Genomic DNA, 21,908 nt, shown 5'->3' with positions numbered 1-21,908 from the left:
AACATCCAACATCCCCTGTGACCGGGCTACACGGAGGTTTCTTTGTTAATAAAACATTGCCTCTTTGTTTCTACATTTAAAAGACAAAGCTGGCAATTATATTATGGCTATAGTTTTCTATTCTTTCAATAATTTATTTTATTTTATTTATAAATCACTCTGGGTTATCTGATTTGATTTAACTATTTGGCTTGTGTTTTGTTTCTGTGCACTTGAGGCATTTTGCATATTTGTTCTGCACCTTGTTACTTCTGATGACCTTATTTTATTTAAAAAATGTATCTATTATAAACGTAAATTCTGATCTAATTTAAGTCTGTAAATTTTGGATAGCTTTTCGTTGTATCAATGTTGCGCTACTGCGTGGTGGCCATGCTTGCGCATGTAATTTAGCCGAACGGGCTAGGTGCTCTGCCTCTCATATTTAGGAGTTCATCAAACTAAACATTAAAAAACGGATGTTTTTCGACGGGTATAAGTTTTTAAAATGTATTTATCATACATTTTGGTTATCTTGTCAAAAGTTAAACTACAAAACAGGTAAGCCGTGGTGATGAAACGGAAAATATCTGCACCGAACCTATTTCTGCCTGACACGAATGTCTTTCTTGTGATTTAATATTATGGTTGGTGTTCACTTTTAAATGATAGCAAAGAGATTCCTGAAATAAATAATATCATCCGGTCTTTCTGTATCTTAAGTTAATACAGAGATTATCAAAGTCAAAGCAAGCAAGCAGGTATTTCTGTGCTAAATAATAACGCATAGTGTCTATAAAATCATTAATTTCAGTGTTTTTCATGTTATAAATTAACGTTTAATGAATTGTAAATAAAGATTAGTTTTTATCATTTACAGTCACAATCACAAATTATTTGTCATTTCTCATTTGTCTGGTTTTTTTTGGTCATGACTGCTTTGACGCGCTATATCTCCAAATTAAATAAAAACACTGAATTAGCCGAGGTTTCCAAGGCAGAATCACCTTTGTTATTTTTTTTAGGTTTAGTTATCAAAATGTATTTTTGTGTGATGTTCTGTAGATCTTGGCTTTAAAATGTTATGAGGAATAAATAAACAAATGTTGCCTTATATATTTTACCTTAAAAAAATAAATATATAAATGCATCGTCAGTTTTGTCTTCGTTCATCACTTGAAAGACAGTTTTGGTCACTTTAACAGAAAGTTGTTTATGTGTGCTGCTTGTGAAAGAAAATAAAAGTTAACAATTTGTACCTGGTCTGGCCCCCTCCCAACCCATGCAGACAAACATAGATATGATTCGACTATCGGTCGACTATGGAAAGATTCGACAATTCTAATTCGAATACGTAAATCCTTAGTCGAGGACACCCCTACTCTACACAGATCTGCGTCCACCCTTGCCGCTGAAAGGGTTTGGGGGCTTTGAAATCGGACCCAAGAAACGCAAGCAAGGTCCAACCCAAAGTACTCTTACAAATCAAGTTCATATACATTAAGGTTTCTTATGAAAACATTTTAATTATTATTTACATAAAATAAACATAATACAGCCACACAACAAACTTATGAAAACATTTTAATCGTTATTTGCATGAGAATTTTTTAACGCAGCCACACAATAAATAAAAACTATCACCACAATGCTCACCACTATGATTCGCCTTATCTCGTGTATTAATATTTTTAAGTGTAACAATTTATGATTTGCAAAAATAACTGTTGCATCTGTGTAGATTAGATGCAAAGTGTATGCGCGTTGTGCACGCTATACATTATGGTCAAGCATGCGCCCTTAAAATAGCATAATGAACAACACGCAACGCGCCACTGACTTTAAACTTTTTTTTTCTGGTCAGTGGCGCAATTGTTTTTTGAAACTGCAAAATAGCATCAGAGATGGTTTGCGCTGGAACACGCCTCTTTTTTTGCGCTGAACCGCCCAGGGAGCGCAAGTTCATTCCCTAGTTTGCCGACGTGCGTCTGTGGAGGGAAAAACCTGCTGTGCGCCGGTGCAAAATACGAATGATACATGCGTCACTGACAAAGTCAATTGCGCTGGGTGCAAGATAGGGCCCTTAGTGTTCATCAACATATGAACTTTTTCATATACTGAAACTTGAAAATCAAAACCTGGACTGAAAATCACTTGAAGTCTCAACATCTGAAAAGGTTTGTTACTGTAAATGTTTTTGTCTCACAAAGGATGCCTGTAAAATTTTAACTGATGTAACAATTACATATTTACAGAATAATGCTAAGTTTAAATTAATGCCTGTGCTTTGAAAAGTAAAAATGCTTTTTTAAACAAGCTGTTGAATGCTATTTATACATTGAAACTATAAGAAACTGTGCAAGTGATGTGTTGTAAGATTTTGATTTCAAACACAAAGGCACATTTTATCACGTTTCTCATTGGGCACTTCAGTAGCCTCTTTCACACAGTAATTCTGGTAAATTACCATGAATTTACCAGAATGAATTTACCAGTAAATACAAAAATGTGCTGTTCACACATGCAGTGACATTCCGTCTTTTTACCAGTAAGACATCATTCACACATCATTATCAAAATACCGGTAAATTCGGAGAGAAAGCGGAAGTTACCTGTGGCGCGCGGCCGGCGAGCTCCGTCCGTGTCGTATTTGTAAACGGCGGGTTATGACTTAATATCCACGGTCCGTATTTTGTTGTTTTCACATCTTTGGCAAACGCTCGCGAAGTTGCTCGTGACCAAACAACATTGCGTTAGGCGGCGTCAAACGGAACCTGCGCGTTTGCACATTAGGCTTCACAGATGGTGTGCTAAGGACGTCGGCAATTTGGCAATTAGATGGTAAGCTGTTTTAAACAACTTTGGTGAAGAAATGTGGATGTTAACTTCAGGTGTGCTCGACTTTTAAGCAACATGTGTGTGGAAACGTCCGTAAACAGTCTGCGTCACCTGTATAAAAAACTTTCTGATTGGCCCGCCCGATCTGTCAGCGCGGTCTGACGTCATCTAAATGCCGGTAATGCTATATTTTTCGTTCACACACAGCGCTTACCGGCAAATTACCGTTAATCTTACAACCTGTCTTACTGGTAAATTGGGAGCACTGATTTACCGGAAAGGTTCTGTTCACACATGACATGTTAACTGCAATTTACCAGTAAATTACCAGTAAAGACTGTATGTGTGAAAGGGACTAGTGATAGCTGCCCGCTGTTCTGTGTGCATGTGTTTATTACTCCTTATATTACCATACATTGGCAGTTACATCACTTTTACAAATATTTGTGGTTTTCTTCACTGTACTGAATTTCTATTTGTTGTTCATCTGAGGATTCTGAACCAAATTAGGATGTTGACCATAGCATCTTTTATTCTCATCATCACCAGTAAAGTTGTCTTAGGACAGGTAAGATTGAATTATGAGTCTTTATATTATTCCACAAGCATGATTACTGATGATATGCAATTATTTCTTATTCATTTCTCAGGATGACAGATGCGCTGATGAAGAGGAGATATATCCATTGGATATGGCAGTGAATTCAGTTGATGACCAGTATGTAAAGTGTACAAAGGAAATGGAAACCCTGGTGTGGAAAAAGTATTTAAATAATGAAATCAAAACTAACAAGGTTTTCGGAGAAGAATGGAAAAAGGGGGAAATAAAAAATTACTCTAAACTACAAGATAACTTGACAAGAAACAATTCAATTGCCATTTTTGTGTACACTGGTAGAGCATCTAAGCTATTCAATCCAGATGTTTTATTTGGTAAAGAAAAATACCTAAACGGTACATTCGCTTGGTATTCACTTCACTTTTTCTTGACACAAGCAATACAGACTCTAAAAATAACAAATTGCATCTTAACATATCGTTGTACCAGAGATAAATTTAATGAAACTGTTCTGAATAAGGAGATTCGTTTTGGCTTTTTTGCATCCTCCTCTCTTGATCGTAAAGCAAATGTATTTGGAAATGAATCTTGTTTTGAAATCAATACTTGTTATGGTGCTAATGTGATACAATATTCCCAGCATCCTCTTGAGAAAGAGGTTCTGATTCCCCCGTATGAGAAGTTTAAAGTCACTGATATAAAGAAGACTAACTGGTGTAAGACTGTGTTTGTGTTGGAGAGCACAGGAATAGAAAGTAATTTAAACTGTGCAGTACCAAAAAAAATGAGAACCCAGTATAGAAGGAAAGGCACTGGCTTTCTGTTGTTATAAGAAAATATTGCTGTTTTTAAAGACTTCAATCTGTTTTCCTCTTTTTTTCACAGGGATGAATATCTAGTAAATTGAGATGATTTGATTATTATAAAATGAGAAGTGTTTCTAACTATGCAAAATCTTTTAAGGGAGGAAATGCAGGCAACTGTGTATTGTAGGTGATTTTTTAAATATAAAAGCTTACATCTTTATTCATTTACTGTATCTCTGTACTGTGTTGCTTTCTGTACTAACATCTGAAGAATTGATTCTGATGATTTTGTTAAATCTGTACTTCTGTAACTTCTCTTGGTTAAAAATAAACAAATATAATATTGAGAGTTCTTTCTGTATTTTCTGAAGACAGATTTGCAATGTGAAGACATCACTAAACTGAAGACATAAGAACTATACAGTGTATATATTTACCGTGCACCAGAGCAATGTTTGTGTTAACCGTGGTATAAGAGGAATAATTGACTCCGGTCCTTAGAATTATTTGAAAATAATACACACCCACGTTGTAAACCACGTTAAATATAAATAATAAATGAACCTTAGGTATTTACCCTGTCTTGGGCGTAGAATAGCCTTAATTCTTAATTCATAAGGAGAAGCAGATGATTGAAGGTCAGCTACCCTCCTCAGAGAGGTAATGGCCAAAAGAAACGTTAAATTAGAGAGAAATGTAATCTGTACTAGAGTCAATATATTCAAAGGGTGCCAGAGAAATCCCTATTAAAACTACAGTGAGTTCCCATGCTGGAACTCTCCCTTCAATAGGACGCCTTATTCTCAAGGTACCATGCAGGAAACAAACAAGGGGTTGACACCTCTAGACCCCTCAGGAAGAGGTCTCACGGTAGAGCTAGGGGGGCTGCAAAACAACAGGAGAACATGACGTGCCAATCTGCACAGTGGGCATGACCTAAGGCCTCCCTGGTGATGAATGATGTAGAGACCACCGACATATTGTCTAATCTAACCAGTAAAACATGGCCTAGTAAACACAATTTTTAGTGACCAGCAATATAACAGCTTTTCCAATCTGTTATCAAACAGTTCAAGAAAACGTTCAGAAATTTTCTCATGTAATGGAATCGTTTTGTGCAGCATTTAGTACAAATATTTGCATCTTTAGCCATGCCTGCCAAGAAGAGCCATGTATTTCATTGCATTTAGCTGCTTTGTTTACATTTTCAATGACAAAGTTGAATCTAATCTAATATTATTAACAGAATGGGGACCAGTAGGTAAACCTACTATATATATCTTGTTCCTTTTACAAGGTTTTCACCAGCAGGTGGCGCCATATTTAGGTGTTTCGAGCGCTTCGAAACAGTAAACAATTTGGTAACACTTTATTTTACGACCCGCACAGTACTGCGTAATTACACCGAATTTACAGCGTACCTATTTGTAACAACAGGGTACCTCTACAGTACCTACTTGTAGGTATAAGGGAATAATATTTTAAGTTTGGGGTAATAAGAGGGTAAGAATATGAAGAATTATAAATTATTTATACTCTAAGTATTTTATAACTACAGGGTACCTATTGTAATATTACGTGTTATGTATGACTTAGTCAAGTCTGTGGGGAAATTATGTTTTACTTTTTTATGATTTTATTGTGAATTTTTCATATTGACTACTGAATGTTGTATACAGTCAATGTCTAGGAGCCACATCGGCAAATAAATATAACAGCACATCACTTTCATTTTAGTAGCCTATATTACTTGCTTTTACAAAAGTCCAGCTGATTTAATGTGGTTATCTTTTTTTAAGGTAAGTACAATAAAAATAGCAACTTATTCCCTATTTACCAGGAAACTCTTACATTTGCGGACATATTTGAAGTGGTGCTTTGCAATTTTGACTCTGAAACTCTTTTATTTTAAATGACACAATAACACAATAATGACCACAAAGCAGCACGCTATTTGTTTATTTTTAATAAGTGTTATCATTGGTGGAATAAAACTTTGTAACATGTGTAAACACAAGTATTTTAGCCAAATATAATGTATGCAATGGCAAACCAGAATGAAACAACAGAAGATATCAGCACCCGCTAAAGCAAACGACGACTACATGCGTAGGCTACTGCGCAGGTGTAGAGCGCGCGGGCGTCTGCAGGAGGTTTGCTGGAACGCGATCCTGAGGTGAAATTTCTTTAAGAGGTTTTAAAAACGTTCTACACTGTGGAGTACGGCTGCAAGTGATGTGAGCAGGATCCGCATGCTGAATAAGGTGACTGGTTTTGTTAATACATGACTCACGCATTTCAAACAATGTTTTTTCAAGACAGTTGCCAGCTAACTGTAGCAGCAGGTTAGCTAGCACATAAATTAGCCTAAAGTTATTAACGTAACTGGCTCAGAAAACTCTGTTTCTGTCAAGGCACAGTGAAGAAACATTTACTGAAGGCTTTCATTTATGTTTTTTATATGTAATGCAGAACAGCATTTGTGAGACGACATCAACTCAACATCCGAGTGGACAAGAACACCAACAGAGGAAGCCAAGCCGCAAAAACAATGAAAAATTGTCATGACTTTTTATTTGAAATAAAAGTTTTGTGTTAATAAAAATTAAGGGTTGGCTTAATTATAGTGTTTTAAAGCTGTTTTGAAAGAAGTTGCTTTAAAATAAAAATAACAATATTCTGTATGTTTATGGTATTTACCCTATAACATTTATAACAAGAGGTGAACAAAGCACCACTTTAGTTTACAGCCCGCAAATATGAAAGTTACCTGGTACCTACAGAGAACAAGCGGGGAATAAGCCCCACTTTAATTTACAGCCCGCAAATATAAGAGTTACCTGGTAACTCCTGTATACATATACAGATCAAAGAGGTACAAGTTGCTATTATTTTTATTGTGCTGTTATATATTATTTACCGACGTGGCTTGTAGACATCAACTGTAGGCTATACAATACACCTCATCAGATAAGTAGCAAATATGAAAAAAAAAACATATTACACATAGACGTAAGTCATACATACCACGTAATATTACAATACTGTAGGTACCCTGTAATTATGAAATACTTAGAGAATAATTTTCCATATATTCTTACCCCCTTATTACCCCAAACTTAAAATATTGTTCCCTTATAACTACAAGTACGTACTGTAGAGGTACTCTGTTGTTACAAATAGGTACGCTGTAAATTCAGTTTAATTACGCGGTACTTTGCGGGTCGTAAAATAAAGTGTTACCAACAATTTTTCAAAGGAAATGTTTCAGTTGATTCGAAGCTTCGAAAAGCTTCGTTTCTCCATCACTACCACTCGCCTTCATCTGCCTTCGTAAAAACCTTCTGATGTGTGCAGCAGGGTTACATGAATGTCTGAGTGGTACAAGCGATAGATTGACAGTAATATGATAGGCATGTGAGAGTGCTGTGTGTCATCACGCTCCAAATGCCTCATAATAAAAAACACAGACTTAAGAGTAATTTATAGTCCTGTGTAAGTTCTAGGCCATAGCTACGTTGTAGGCTATGCGTAGGCTGTCATGTACCTCACAAAAATGTAACAACACGTCTGTTCTATGCGGACCGCAAGCGCTGTAACTGGTCAACTAGTCAGGTTTAGGCATTACCACTTGTTGAGGCCTAGCTGAGGTGATCTCTGCTGGAAAACCAGGTGACCACCAGCTAAACCAACACCAAACCACACCAGCATGGGAATTTTTCGGCAGAGATTTTACTCAAACTGCAACAAACGTCGTTGTTTATTTACCTCCATCACTGCTGGTCTTCTCAAATCATACACAACAAGCTGCTTCTTCTTCTTCGTTTGTGGATTTATTGGCCAAGCTGCTGCATCTTCGGTGGTTGTGCTGCTACTGTGGGTTACATGCATGTCGAGGCTTTGCCAGCGAACTTAGACAGAAATATAATGAGCTTTAGTCACTGAACCACAACACACTGATGCACTCAGGAAACTATGTAAAACTGCCATCTAGAGGGACATTGCTGTATGTATGAATGATGTAGTAAAACTTGTTTCACTACATTTCAGAAAATGAAACGGTATAATGCACTCCACACTACATTACTATCCATACTGTATACTGCATTGTGATTATGGTGATGAGAGGAGTTCAACATGTACTTTAATAGTCGTTCTAATATGTGCCATATTCCTTCGCTATGTTGGTGTATTCAAATTACACTAGGTGGAGAGCTAAATGTCCAAAGTTGAAGTGGGCAAATGTGCAGTATGTTGTGACATTTGAAAAGGAGAAGAAAATCAGTCACAATAACGTATAGTGTGGAGCCCCCCAAGGGATTAAAATGCCCCCCCCCCCGTTATGCCATCCTGGCGCTGGACCTGATTGGTATTAGCTCCTTTTATCCTAAACCCCCTGACAGCAACCTAATATGTAAATGAAAGACAATTAAGTATTGTTTTCAAAAGCATGTTTCAAGAAGCAAAGATGCAAAAGTTCAACTTAAAAAGTTGATAATGTGTAATGTAGGCATAATATTGATAAGTTGAATGGTAAACAAACTTTTAATAAAGTGTCAAAATACATGCTAAGAGTGCATGCTTGCTATACACAGCTAAAGGAAAACCACAGATGAAGATGGTGTTAAGTTATACATCTTTTCTCAAAAAGCACATGATGAGAATTAAAGAGTAAGCTGTGTATATATTGTAATGTGGAACGGGCCAACGGGTTCCTTGACATACACATCGGATATTACATGGACTGTTCGCACTGATGCATTGCTGAAAAAGGCACATCAGCGCCTATTTTTCCACAGGCACCTGAGGAAGTTCGAGATGAGCCCCAGGATCCTCGGATCTTTTACACCTGCACAGTGGAGAGTCTTCGTGGTTGTACCGATGCCGATTTTCCTGTGGTGCGTTGTATGTTAAGAGCTTGGAAGCATGCTCTGTTTGCAAATCAGTAATATTTTATTATTTTCCACAAACATACCGTACATTATTGTTGCTCCTCTATGCTACTCCTTTGTGATTTGTACAAAGCTCATATTTCTGAGAAAGTGCAGTGTGCTCCGATTGGCCATTTATCTAGTGTGTTGTGATTAGCCGAATAGCTCAAGCCAGTGGCGGAAATTTGATCGCCACTCTACGATCAATTCAATTCGTGATTGTGGACTGCTTAAAACTCGTGGTTTGAAAAGTCAGCAGTACATTCTCTAAATATGAAAACATAAACTACTTACAGGCTGTGAATAAGAGAGTGTGGAGTTATAATGTGCATCCAGTCCACATCAACCAGCTGCAGAAGTAAACTGTTGCCTACAATCCGTGCGTTCACCGTAGATCAAGAAAAGAGATTTCAGTTGGAGATGATAACTCGCGTCTTCGAAGACTTTGTGTTTTGTAACTTTGCGGGTTAACATGTAACCCACACTTACACACCAAAAGAAATGTAAAATCATGGAAAAGAAATTTGCTTCAGTTGGCTGTCATCTTGTTTAACACCACTGAAGGCAACGTAGTATGTAAATTAAATAAAAATATCATGATTGTAAAGTATGGTTGCCTATACTCGAAATTTTACCCCTGTATTTAACCCATCCCAGTAAGTAGAGAACACAAACACGTCAAGTCACAAATACACACGCGTGCACGCACGCACACGAAGCACTGGGCAGCTACTGCATCACTGCCTGCAGCAACAACTTCACAACTTGCCCAACTTGCAACAACTTGCTGGCTCTGGGACTCGAACCAGCGACCTAATACAAACCAGCCTGATCTCACAAGAATTCATTCATATTTTAAGATAATTCTTATAAATTTGTACAATCTTAATCATGCAAAAATGTATGATTATCATAAAAAAACAATAACAATATTTGGTATAATCATAGTTGGATCTTTACAAGTCTATTTACAAACATCCTTTCACAGACAAATGAAAATCTGGGTGTTATAATTCTCAGAAGTTTTATAAACTGTTAATATATTCAGATGTGATGAGTTTTCTAAGAACTGAGGATGTTTTCTTAGTATTTAGTGTGTCTATAACCCGCCTACTACTTTCAGAAAGTATAAAACCCTCTGAGTTTGTTCCTCACTGCCACTTTTTCTTCATGCATACAGGTATGATATCTTAACTTTCTATACACTTAAATTACTTTACTGAACTTAAACTTTGAGAATTGTTACTCTATTTATGAAATCTTGCACACTCTTTAAAAAATTGTTCTTTAGCACCACCTATGGTTGTACAGAGGTGTTATATTCAGTATGGGCCCTATCTTGCACCCAGCGCAATTGACTTTGTCAGTGACGCATGTATCATTTCGTATTTCACAGCGGGTTTTTCCCTTCACAGACGCACGTCGGCAAACTAGGGAATGAACTTGCGCTCCCTGGGCGGTTCAGCGCAAAAAAGGAGGCGTGCTCCGGCGCAAACCATCTCTTATGCTATTTTGCAGTTTCAAAAAACAATTGCGCTACTAACCAAAAAAAACTAGTCTAAAGTCAGTGACGCGTTGTGCATAGTTCATTATGCTATTTTAAGGGCGCATGCTTGACCATAATGTATAGCGTGCACAACGCGCATTGCTTATCTAATCTACACAGATTTAACAGTTATCTTTGCAAATCATAAATTGTTAAAATAAAAAATATTAACACATGAGATAAGGGAAATCATTGTGGTGAGCATTGTTGTGATAGTTTTTATTTATTTTGTGTGGCAGCGTTAAACAATAATCATGCAAATAACGATTAAAATATTTTCATAAGTTTGTTGTGTGGCTGTATTACGTTTATTTTATCTAAATAATAATTAAAATGTTTTTATAAGAAACCTTAATGTATATGAACTTGATTTGTAAGAGTACTTTGGGGTTGGACCTTGCTTGCGTTTCTTGTGTCCGATTTCAAAGCCCCCAAACCCTTTCAGTGGTGAGGGTGGACGCAGCGATGTCCTCCTGTGTGCCCGATTTATGCTGGCAAGCTTGGGATCCTCCCGTCTCCTGACATCATTGTAGTGCTTGGCGCAGCTGATGAGACAATTGTGGCTATTTCCTCTCACGCCTGTTTAACCGACGCTGTTTAAACAACTTCTCTGTCTTTGACTGCTCTTACAAGAACGTCGGTCTCCTCGGCTGTGAACCGCTCCTGGCGTGCGCCTGGTAAATCCGTCATAATAATAGCAACCCGCCATGGAACTTGCGCCCTTGCGTTTAAAGGGAATGTTGGATAGCGTTCTGATTGGTTTATTTGACATTACGCCCAAACCACACATATGAATACTGAACCTACTTCAGACCAACCCTTTATTGATTTGCGCCTGGCGCAAGAGTTATTTCTCCTGCCGGGAAAATAGCAACAGCGCCAAAGATCCGCCCACAAAGTCACTTGCGCTTCGAACTTGCGTTTCAGATTGTTAAAATAGGGCCCTAGGTGTTCTTTAGCTCTCTAAAAATGATTCCCTTATGATTACAAGCTTTTGGTACTATTATAGCACAAATTAATTATAAATATTTACAGTTCATGTTTGCTTTAAAAACTAAGGGGCGGTTTCCCGGACAGGGATTAGACTAGTCCTAGACTAAAACATTTTTAAGAGCTGTCCAAACTGAAAACAACTTGCACTGCCATATCTTAAAATACATCAGGGCCCTTTGCTTTGCCTCAAAATGCACACAGATAATGTTTTTAGTAAGGCATATTTGTTAAAACAAGTTATATTTCCTAATTAAACTAAGGCCTAGTCCTGGATTAAGCTAATCCCTGTCAGGGAAACCGCCCCTAAATGTTTAAAATGTCTCAAAGAAAATGTTGAATAAATCAGAAATTATGCGAAGCTATGAGTTTTGTACTGTGCAAAGATTTTGGATTAGTAATACAATGTTGTATTTGTTGTCTTTTGCAGTTTCTTTACTGTATTATATTCATACCTGATCTTTTTTTTCGTTGTTCATCTGAGGATTCAGACTAAATCAGGATGTTGACCACTGCAGCTCTTATTCTCATTGTCACCAGTAATGTTGTCCTAGGACAGGTAAGATTGATTTATGAGTCTGTATATTATTGTACAAGCATAATGACATTATTACTAAAGTTATTATAATTTTGGATATAGGATGACAGCCATCCATTGGATTTGGCAGATAAGTCAGTTGATGACCAGTATGACGGTTGTGCAGACAAGATGAACAACTTGGTGGTGGATGAAGACTATCTAAACAAAGAAAGGAAAGCTAACATAGCAGGCTTTGGAGACGCTTGGAGTAAAAGTGAAAATAAAACCAAGGGAAAAAAGCTAGAAACCTTAACTAGAAACCATTTAATTGCCATTTATGTGTATACTGGTGTTATAGGAGGCGTACATAAAAAATTTAATCAGGATGTTAGGACCGGTGGAGAGAAATACAAAAACAATAAATTCTCATGGTATACACTTTACTTTTGGTTGACACGAGCGATACAGACTCTTAAGAAAACGCAAAATGGATGCATATCAACTTATCGTGGTACCAGTGTTAAATTTAATGGTGTCAAGAACAAAGAGATTCGTTTTGGCTCATTTGCGTCCTCCTCTCTTGAGCGTGATATAGCAGAGTGGTTTGGAACTGAATCTTGTTTTGAAATCAAGACTTGTCATGGTGCTGATGTGACAGAATACTCATTTCACCGCAATCAGAAAGAGGTGTTGATTCCCCCATACGAGACATTTGAAGTCACTGATATAAGAAACGGTAAGATGGGTGACTGGTGTACGACTGTGTTTGAGTTGAAAAGCACTGGTATAAAAAGTAACCTAAACTGTAAATTGATAAAGAAAATGAAATATCACAATGTCAATATCTCTGAATGATCTTTACATATTATAATTTTTCGTTGATATATTAAGCAAGCTTTCAGGATTGCAGCTTAAATGACACAAATGAGAATCAAAATTGTTTTATCACAAGCAGAATTAATTGCAGCTTAACATGTTTGTTGCATATTTGTTGTTTTGTTTATAATATAGTAATACTGTCATGGTTCTGCCATCTTGTCTTTTGTTTAATCTAGTCTTGTGGCAGAATCATGACAGACCCATGTTTTGTGTGGGTTCACGTGGTCTTAGTATTGGTTTACTGGACCACGTGTTCCCTGTGTCTTGTCTCTTTTACCCCGCTCCCTTGTCGTCGTCCTCATTATTGTTTGATTCTTATCACCTGCTCCCCTCTTGATTTGTTACCCTATTTAATCCTCTTGTATTCATTGTCCTGTGCTTGTGCATTGTGTGTTCCATATACCTGCGAGTACTCTGTTAAAAGTCAAGTCTAGTGTTTATACATTAAGTGTTTTGTCTAGTTTATTGTTAAGTGTTTCCAGTTTAGTGTCACAGTTTAGTCCTGTCTAGTTTAGTGTTCTTTAGTCTTCCTGTTTATATTGTTTTGCCCCCTCGTGGGTTTTGTTTTCTGTTTTATTCATTAATAAATATCCTTAGTTAACCCCTTGTTGTCTGCATCTGGGTTCATCCATACATCCTCATAACAAATACAATATTTTAAATCAATATTTTGTGTCCTCTTAATTATAGCTGTCTTTATTATCTTGTAATTATAATGTGATAAATAAGGGATACCTGCACTTAGAAAAAATAATGGTTTAATTATAGTTAAAGGTGGGTTCCCGGACAGGAATAAGCTTAAGCCAGGAGCTTAATTAGGAAATATAACTAGGTTTGTCCGGGAAACTGGCCCAAAGTGTAGTAACCGTGGTTTTTGACAGAATAATACATTTGTATTAGCTACCACATAGTTTTTAAGGTGGCGATACAGGCTCTGTATGCAAACTGCATGCCTGCACCTGCGCTAGAATCACCTGCTTCATCATCTTCTCAAACACGTTCATAACCAGGGAAGTTAAAGCTACAGGTCTAGAGTCATTTAGCGCTTGGGATTAGAGCACTTTGCAACAGGGACTACAGTGGATACTTCCAAATAGCAGGAATACTCTGTTCCTCCAGGCATTCCTGAAAAATATACTGGAAGATAATCCCCAGTTGCTTAGCACAGGTCTTTAACACATTTCCACAGATGTAATCGTGGCCTGGACTTTTTCTACTATTAATCTGCTTGAGTAACCTGATCACACACCCTGTGATAATTTTAACATTGTTCATTGTTTTTATCAGAGTCCCCAAAACAGCCTGTCATTTTCTCACACCATTCCACGCAAATTCTGTCTCTATCTTATCTTTGTAATTTATTTTAGCTTTCTTAATTTCACAATTTTCACATTTCTTTAACCTTAAGTGTATTACCACAATTGAAAGCAGCATTCCTTTGGCTTATCAACAGTTTTATTTCAGGTGAAACCCAAGGTTTATTATTAGGATAAACCTTAACCTCCTTAGAGGAATTCACAGAATCTTTACAGAATTTAATATAGCTACACACTACATCAGTAAGATCATGCATATTAGCTGAGGAGTCCTTAAGCAGCCTTAAAGGGCAAGGGAACTCTCATCAGACCAGACATCAACCTTCTGCTTGCATTTGAATCCGCCACCTTGTCTTGCCTAGCCTTCAACCATAACAGAATACTTAGCCAACTATTGGATTCAGCATTCCAACTCATCTGCCTGCGCCAAGGTAATCTGTCCCTTGAAGACCACACCCAGCAGGGCTGGACTGGGACATAAATTCGGCCCTGGCATTTTGGCCCAAAACGGCCCACACTACATAGTCTGCAAAAAATTATTTTCAAGAAAAAAAATTCTTAGTGTTTTTGTCTTGTTTTCAGTAAAAATATCTAAATGACACAAGACAATAAGTATAGTTTTTAGACCAAAAATATCAAATTTAAGTGATTTTGTGCATAAAACAAAGAAAACCAATACTACACCTCATACTATCTTTGTCTGAGCAGCCCAGTTAGCGACAGACCGGCCCACTGACATTTAAGCAGCAGCCCATTGGTTCTTTTTTTAATGACATTAAGCTGGCCCAATGACTGCCCAGCCCAGTCATCGTCCTTCTTTTCCTAGATAGACCGGCCCACTCAGCTGCAGCCCATTGGTTATTTTTGATTGACATTAAGCTGGCCCAATCACCGCTTTGGTCTCTGTGCAAGCGAGCGTGCATCGTCGGTCAGTTCACGTGTCAAAATAGAGAGAGAGAGAGAGAGATGGAGAAAAACGCAAGGAAGGCGCAGAAAAACTGTGCGACAAAAAGAAACAGGCTATTCAGGCAGACGCTGCAAAATGTGTTAAAATAACACAGCAGGACCTTCAACTCGCGTTACTGGTGATGATGATGATGGTGGCGGTGGTGGCCCTGGCTGGCAGCACCAGCAGCACGCAAAGCAACCTGATCTCACGAATTTCCGTGGCATAGTCACGGAATTTTTTGCTCATTTTTCCGTGACATTCTCACGGATCTCCGCATATTTCCGTGGCCCTGCCACGGACTTTCTTTTCCGTTGCATTCTCACGGATTGGTTACTCAACTGTTTTGTCCTATTTTCTTACCATTGTCGCTTCGGTTTAGGGTTAGATTTACGTAAAATGACATCCTTACCCAAACCCAACTCTAACCCCAATGCCAGGTGACAATTGATTAAAGTTTAGAAAATATAAAAGAATACATCAGAAAAAATTGTATAAACCAATACTTACAGTGACAAAGTAACGCAAGCACCAAATCTAACCCTAAACCGAAGCGACAATGGTTTGAAAATAGGAAAAAGCAGTTGAGTAACCAATCCGTGAGAATGCCACGGAAAAGAAAGTCCGTGGCAGGGCCACGGAAATATGCGGAGATCCGTGAGAATGTCACGGAAAAATTAGCAAAAAATTCCGTGTCTATCCCACGGAACTTTGTGAGATCATGTTGCGCAAAGTGTCAGTGATGAGAAGGAGAGAGACGCAGGAGAAGTGAGTGACGTAGATTCATTTATGCTTTTTAATAATTACAGTTTTCTTTCATGGGATATGGACCGCCTAAAGTAGCCTTGGCCAACCCATTTATACAATTCTGGTTCCACCACTGCATTACTGATGTTGTATTTCAGCATATTAAGTGTATAATAAGTATGTGCATATTGTGAATTAATTTAATAAACTAATTATTGATAGCCTTAAGTTAATTTACTAAAATTATCATATATTCAGTTGCCCAGTGTGCCCAAGATAAAAAAGAGTAAAAATAATTATTAAAATGTATTCCTAATGACCAACACAAATTTTCTGCATACTGACATGGTTTGAAATATATAGTTTATTGATCCTTTGGTTTTCTAATGTATTAAAATTCATATATGTAGAGCAGAGAAATAAGATTTTTTTCCTGGGGTGCATGCCCTAGAAAAATATATATATGGACCTCTGTATTTATAAAATCCAGCGTACGGCCCTGCTCATAATTAAATACGAAAGGAGGAGAAAAACTGCAAAAAAGAACCCCCCCCCCCTTTCAATAGGCTGGCTACGGACCTGTATTAGTATGATGTTTTCAAGTAAAACTACATTTTGAAAGTTTATTAGATATTTGTTATTTTTTGACACAAGGTATGCCTACATTACGTTGGCAATATACATGATCTAAGCAATAAAAAATTTACTATAAGGAGTTTTATTTTTCCATCTGTTTCCCCTGCATACTTTTTACATCTTTCTTGTGTTTTGTATATCGGGGGTTCCAAGAAAATGAGTCCCACTCTGTCCCTGATTCCTTCTTAAAGGAATAGTCTACTCATTTTCAATATTAAAATATGTTATTACCTTAACTAAGAATTGTTGATACATCCCTCTATCATCTGTGTGCGTGCACGTAAGCGCTGGAGCGCGCTGCGACGCTTCGATAGCATTTAGCTTAGCCCCATTCATTCAATGGTACCATTTAGAGATAAAGTTAGAAGTGACCAAACACATCAACATTTTTCCTATTTAAGACGAGTAGTTATACGAGCAAGTTTGGTGGTACAAAATAAAACGTAGCGCTTTTCTAAGCGGATTTAAAAGAGGAACTATATTTTATGGCGTAATAGCACTTTTGGGAGTACTTTGACTCGCCTGAAAAGTCCGCTCCCCTTCTCACTCTCATAATGGGAGAGGGAGGGTGTTACTGCGCCGAGTCGATTAGTTAATTAGAAATAAAAAGGTTGGCAAGAAAATGCATCTCAAAACTCATCAGATTGATGCTTTAAAATGCTTTAAAATGTGTAATTTTAAAAAAATTCTAAGGAGGAGCATGCTCCCAGACCCTAGAGGGGTAATATTCTTCTCATCTTTTTCACCCCTGACCCGTTTTCATGCCTGAAAGGTCTCCAAAAAAATCTGGTTATTATTAAATTTTGGAGTTAGTTGAACCAATGTTAAAATTATAGTCATTTTACAATAGACATATTTATTGGTTTCTGTAGGAAAAAAGAGTGGGTGGTGGCAGCGGAGCTCATTGAGTGCTTAGCACCCCTAAAGCTCTAACCCTAGAATCGCCTCTGATGATAAGTATAGACCAATTTAGAGTAGACGTCACAGTTACGTCACTGCAAGCTGCGCGCACAATGCGGTTGCAGAAAAACAGTGGAAATAAATTAGACACGAGTGAAAAGAGCAAGATAACTCACTAGAAAATGTCCTGTTGTGCTGTTAAGTGTCAGAATAAGAATGCCAAAAAAGATGGCTTTCATTTTTATAGAATACCGTCGTCGAAGACATCATTTGAAGATAAATAGATGTTTATGATTACAATAAGCCCTTAAACGAACAGAATGGAGCGAGGAAATCATCTGGAAATCTTTTAATAATTAGAATAGAAAATAAGTAGAGAAGATGTCTGGTGTTCTGTCGAAGTATGTTTCTTATAGCGTTTTTATCACGTTACAATTATAATTTATTCAGAATAAATGTTTTTTTTATACTGAAAAAGGCAATAATATCACAATTTATTTTTAATATTTCATAATTTTTTCGTTTTCTATTATTTCTTTTTATTTCCTTATATCTTAGCTTATGTCTTCTTCCTGTTTGTTCTAAAATTATTATGTTTACATACTTAATAAATATATAAATATCAGGCTTGTGCACAATTCAGAATTTCAGAATTGGCCTCCATTCAATTCATGAATTGGAATTTGAATTGAATTGACTCCACCCTACAGGAAGTTGAATTGGAATTGGAATTGAAATGACAGGAAGTGGAATTTAATTCATGGCAATTCAAAGAAATTCAACAGTCACACAACAGAAAGAATCTCACATACATTCAGTGTTAGGAAAGTTGCTTTGGAAAATTGTTTGCCAACCATTTTAAATACTTGGTAAAATTAAAGCATTCTGGGAAATGAAGTCATGTTACATCGTGTTCCATAAAATTACAATTGCAAAAAATCAAACTTAATTATTTGCTATGTGACTAGAGCTTTTAAAATTAATTGCTGGGGGAAAACATTTCCTGTTAATATAATCTGTACAAACGAATATATTTATAAAATGTGTAATGCAATCATATCTGACATATACTGAAAACTTCATTTTTAACACTTCACTTACTGTATAATATGTATAAGAATTTCTTTGAATTTCTATTGAATTGCAATTCTGCTTCCTTTAATTCAAATTCGAATTGTAATTCTAGATCCACGTAAGATAAATATAAGGAAGAAATAATAGAAAACAGGAAAATTATGAAATATTTAATAAACTCTATTATATATAATACATGATAGTATTGCTTTTATATGTACTTTAGCGATTCAGACTGTAAAAATAATTGATTTAGCAAAAAATAACAATACATATACATTACATACATGCATATCAGTAGCCAAGCCATTTCAACTTTTTAACTATCTAAAAAATAAACGTAATGTGATTAAAACGCTATAAGAAACATTGCACTAAAGGGAAAACCTAGGGGAATCAGACTTCGACAGAACACCGGATCCATAAAAATCACGGTTTAATGCTAAAACACTTCACAACCCTACTGCGGAGCTGTCACTTTCTGCAACCAGTTTGGCTCCGCCCACAAAAAAACGTCATCTCTGTTTGCAAACACGAAATTTGTCTTTATGTACAATTATTTTGTGTTTCCTTAAGAATCTGAATTGTGTTTGTCAACAAAAAGTGAAATGAATACCAAGTGTATGTCTTGCCTTTTTATTTTTGTTTACGATTATTGAATTTTATATGTACATCGGAGTGTACACAAAAAATAGCAAATAAATGATTTCTTGTCAAGTTATCTTCTGGTTCAAGGATATGCTGTCTTCCATTTATCCAAGCATTTGCAAAGTCTTTCTTACGAAGCCTTTTTTATGATTAGAAAATCTGACTCCACCTGGTTTGCCATCCTCTCTGTACAGCCATCATACCAGTCATCAACTGAAATCTCTAACATATCCTATGGATATATCTCTTCTTTAACTGGCTCACCATGATCCTATAGAAATTACAAATAGTAACTTTTCATCATTAGTAATCATAGTTGTAACATAGGGACTCATAATTCAATCTTACCTGTCCTAGGACAACATTACTGGTGATCCTGATTTAATCTCCAGATGAACAATATTGTGTCCAAAATCATACATCCCAAAGCTTCTTAGTTTCCAGTTTACAAATGAGGCAGAATTCAGCATTCTGTCTTAAGAGACATTTTGTAATCTGTAACTTAAAATCTGTAAAACCTATTTCCTGTGAAATCTGACTTGACAGTTCAAATTGTTATTCATTATTATAAACATACTATATTTATGTTACCGGTATAAAGTAAGGAGACTGTTTTAAACTCTGATTGTTTATGTACTTGCTCAGTAAATGTTTTTTTTTTTTATGATTTAATGTTTTCAATTCAAGGAAAGTTATTAAAGTTGCTACTGTATTAAAAAAGCTACTGTATTTTAAACATTTAGTTTTCAAAGCAAACATATTCTTTAACCTAAGCATTACCTGTGAATATCAAATCGTGGCTATCAATGCAAATTTTGCATCCTTTACTAGGCAAAAACATTTACAGTTACAAATCTTTAAGACCTTTAGGGGATTTTTGTTCAGTTAAGTAAAATGTGAAGCACATAAAATGTTAAACTTTCATTTGTATAAATCAAAAGTGGCAATGAGGAACAATCTTATTGGATTTTTTATATTATTGTGAAATGAAAGGCTGGACAAAGGGACCCGATTCCAGGAATATCAGTTCTTAAGAAAACAAAATAAATCTATATATAAAATGGGTGTTTTGCACAGTTCCCATTATATTTTCTAAGAATTACACATTTTTTTACATCTGTCAGGATTTCTGCAAGACACAAACAGACTTTATTTAGCTACAAGCTGACTTTATATAATAGGGGAGAGCAGGGGCGATATAGCTTTTCAGATTTTTTTTTTTTTTAAAGATATTGTTTTAGACAGATAGATATATTTTTGCTAGGGTCAATAACTCACAGGTGTGCTCGATCAAGCTGGTATTTCGTACAAATGTAGAATGTAAACATAGAATTAATGTAAATGTAGAACGAATTCAACTCCAGCACGACCTTTTTGTCAGAATGTCAGAAGCCAATTCACTTGGATATAATTTACGTCACAGGGAAAATAAGTCAATTGCAACTTCTGTTTCATGGCAACTTTAACAGTAACACACATCAAAATACATAATTACACTGTAAAAAAATGTCTGTAGAAATTACAGTATTACTGAGTATTACTGGCAACTTGCTGCCAGTAACTTACTGTATAATTTACATGTATGCTATTTACTGGCAATAGTTTGTTCAAAGTTAAATGAACATGAAATATTTTCAGTCTTCATCTTCTACAGTAAGTTACTGGCAACCAACAGCATTATTACAGCAATTTTTTTTACAGTGTAGCATTTTAGCTTTTCTTAATGAATTATATATTATTTTATGTGTTCTATGTTGTTTACTTTATTAAATCAATGAAGCATCACTGATTTAATTTAATAATTCAGTGTAGCATCACTTAGGTCAGGGTAGCTGTTAGATTGTGGATGGATCTGCAGTAAAATGTAACACCATCTACATATAGTTTTCCTTTCACATTTTGTAACTTCCATATTTTGTGGCTTCCTCAAATGCAGTTTTGTCCAGTATTTTTGAAAAGTAACCACTTTATTTAAAAAAACTGATCTGATAAAGTTATGTTTGATGCGAACCCACAAAATAATAACCATTCAACATTATTCAACATAGCCTACGTTACAAGTATTTTAAAACAATATTGACAAACAGTTTTAAATATTTTACTTTTTTAGTTGTAAGTAGCTGCTCTTGTATGCTTCTAGTTAAATGATTAAAATTTGGTTGCAGCAATTTTGCTAATGTTCACTAGAAGTGATCCATTTATTCATCTTTGTTAATGTTAGCTAATGCAAATACACTCCTGAACAAATTCTTAAGACCAGGGAAAACATTACAAGTATTCACATCTTACGCTGGCGGATCATAACTGTTTAGTAACTACTGCTTTAAAATCCCAAAATAAGAAACAGGAGCAAGAGAAAAAAGAGTAGTGAGTAAGCAATTTATTGACAACTGCATTTGAACTCAAAGAGGCTGTTTATCAGCTGATCAAAAGTTTAAGACCATAACCCAAAAATACCCCATAACAAAACTAAAAGTGTTAATAGGATCTCAGTACTGAGTAACCCCACCATTATTGTTGATCAATTAAAAACCTCTTTGTGGCATGCTTGATGCAACTGTTTCCAGGAGGCTTGTGGAAACATTGTTCAATG

At 36.1% G+C, this 21,908-nt stretch overlaps 2 protein-coding genes across 2 annotated transcripts; both read left to right on the top strand.

The window, feature by feature from the left end:
• The first annotated feature begins 728 nt into the window (after nucleotides 1-728).
• On the top strand, nucleotides 729-4,366 carry LOC135733816 (T-cell ecto-ADP-ribosyltransferase 2-like). Its single transcript, XM_065252601.2, has 3 exons — nucleotides 729-2,156; nucleotides 3,310-3,385; nucleotides 3,468-4,366. Exons 2-3 carry the CDS (start codon nucleotides 3,329-3,331, stop codon nucleotides 4,206-4,208), a joined length of 798 nt encoding a protein of 265 aa, XP_065108673.1. The 5' UTR covers nucleotides 729-2,156; nucleotides 3,310-3,328; the 3' UTR covers nucleotides 4,209-4,366.
• Nucleotides 4,367-12,076: 7,710 nt separating this feature from the next.
• Nucleotides 12,077-13,590, top strand: LOC135734126 (ecto-ADP-ribosyltransferase 4-like). Its single transcript, XM_065252995.1, has 2 exons — nucleotides 12,077-12,208; nucleotides 12,290-13,590. The coding sequence occupies exons 1-2, from the start codon at nucleotides 12,152-12,154 to the stop codon at nucleotides 13,022-13,024; spliced, it is 792 nt and encodes a 263-aa protein (XP_065109067.1). The 5' UTR covers nucleotides 12,077-12,151; the 3' UTR covers nucleotides 13,025-13,590.
• Nucleotides 13,591-21,908: the final 8,318 nt, after the last annotated feature.

The sequence above is a fragment of the Paramisgurnus dabryanus genome, chromosome 3, assembly GCF_030506205.2.
Source record: "Paramisgurnus dabryanus chromosome 3, PD_genome_1.1, whole genome shotgun sequence".
Classification (NCBI taxonomy): domain Eukaryota; kingdom Metazoa; phylum Chordata; class Actinopteri; order Cypriniformes; family Cobitidae; genus Paramisgurnus; species Paramisgurnus dabryanus.
The sequence above is the reverse complement of the archived record's forward strand: the minus strand, read 5'-3'. Positions and strand labels throughout refer to the sequence as shown.

Excerpts from the sequence above, each read along its gene's own strand:
- LOC135734126 (XM_065252995.1), top strand. The coding sequence starts at position 12,152 with ATGTTGACCACTGCAGCTCTTATTCTCATTGTCACCAGTAATGTTGTC. Across the intron at positions 12,209-12,289 it reads GTAATGTTGTCCTAGGACAG|GATGACAGCCATCCATTGGA; the intron begins GTAAGATTGATT and ends TTTTGGATATAG.
- LOC135733816 (XM_065252601.2), top strand. The coding sequence starts at position 3,329 with ATGTTGACCATAGCATCTTTTATTCTCATCATCACCAGTAAAGTTGTC. Across the intron at positions 3,386-3,467 it reads GTAAAGTTGTCTTAGGACAG|GATGACAGATGCGCTGATGA; the intron begins GTAAGATTGAAT and ends TTCATTTCTCAG.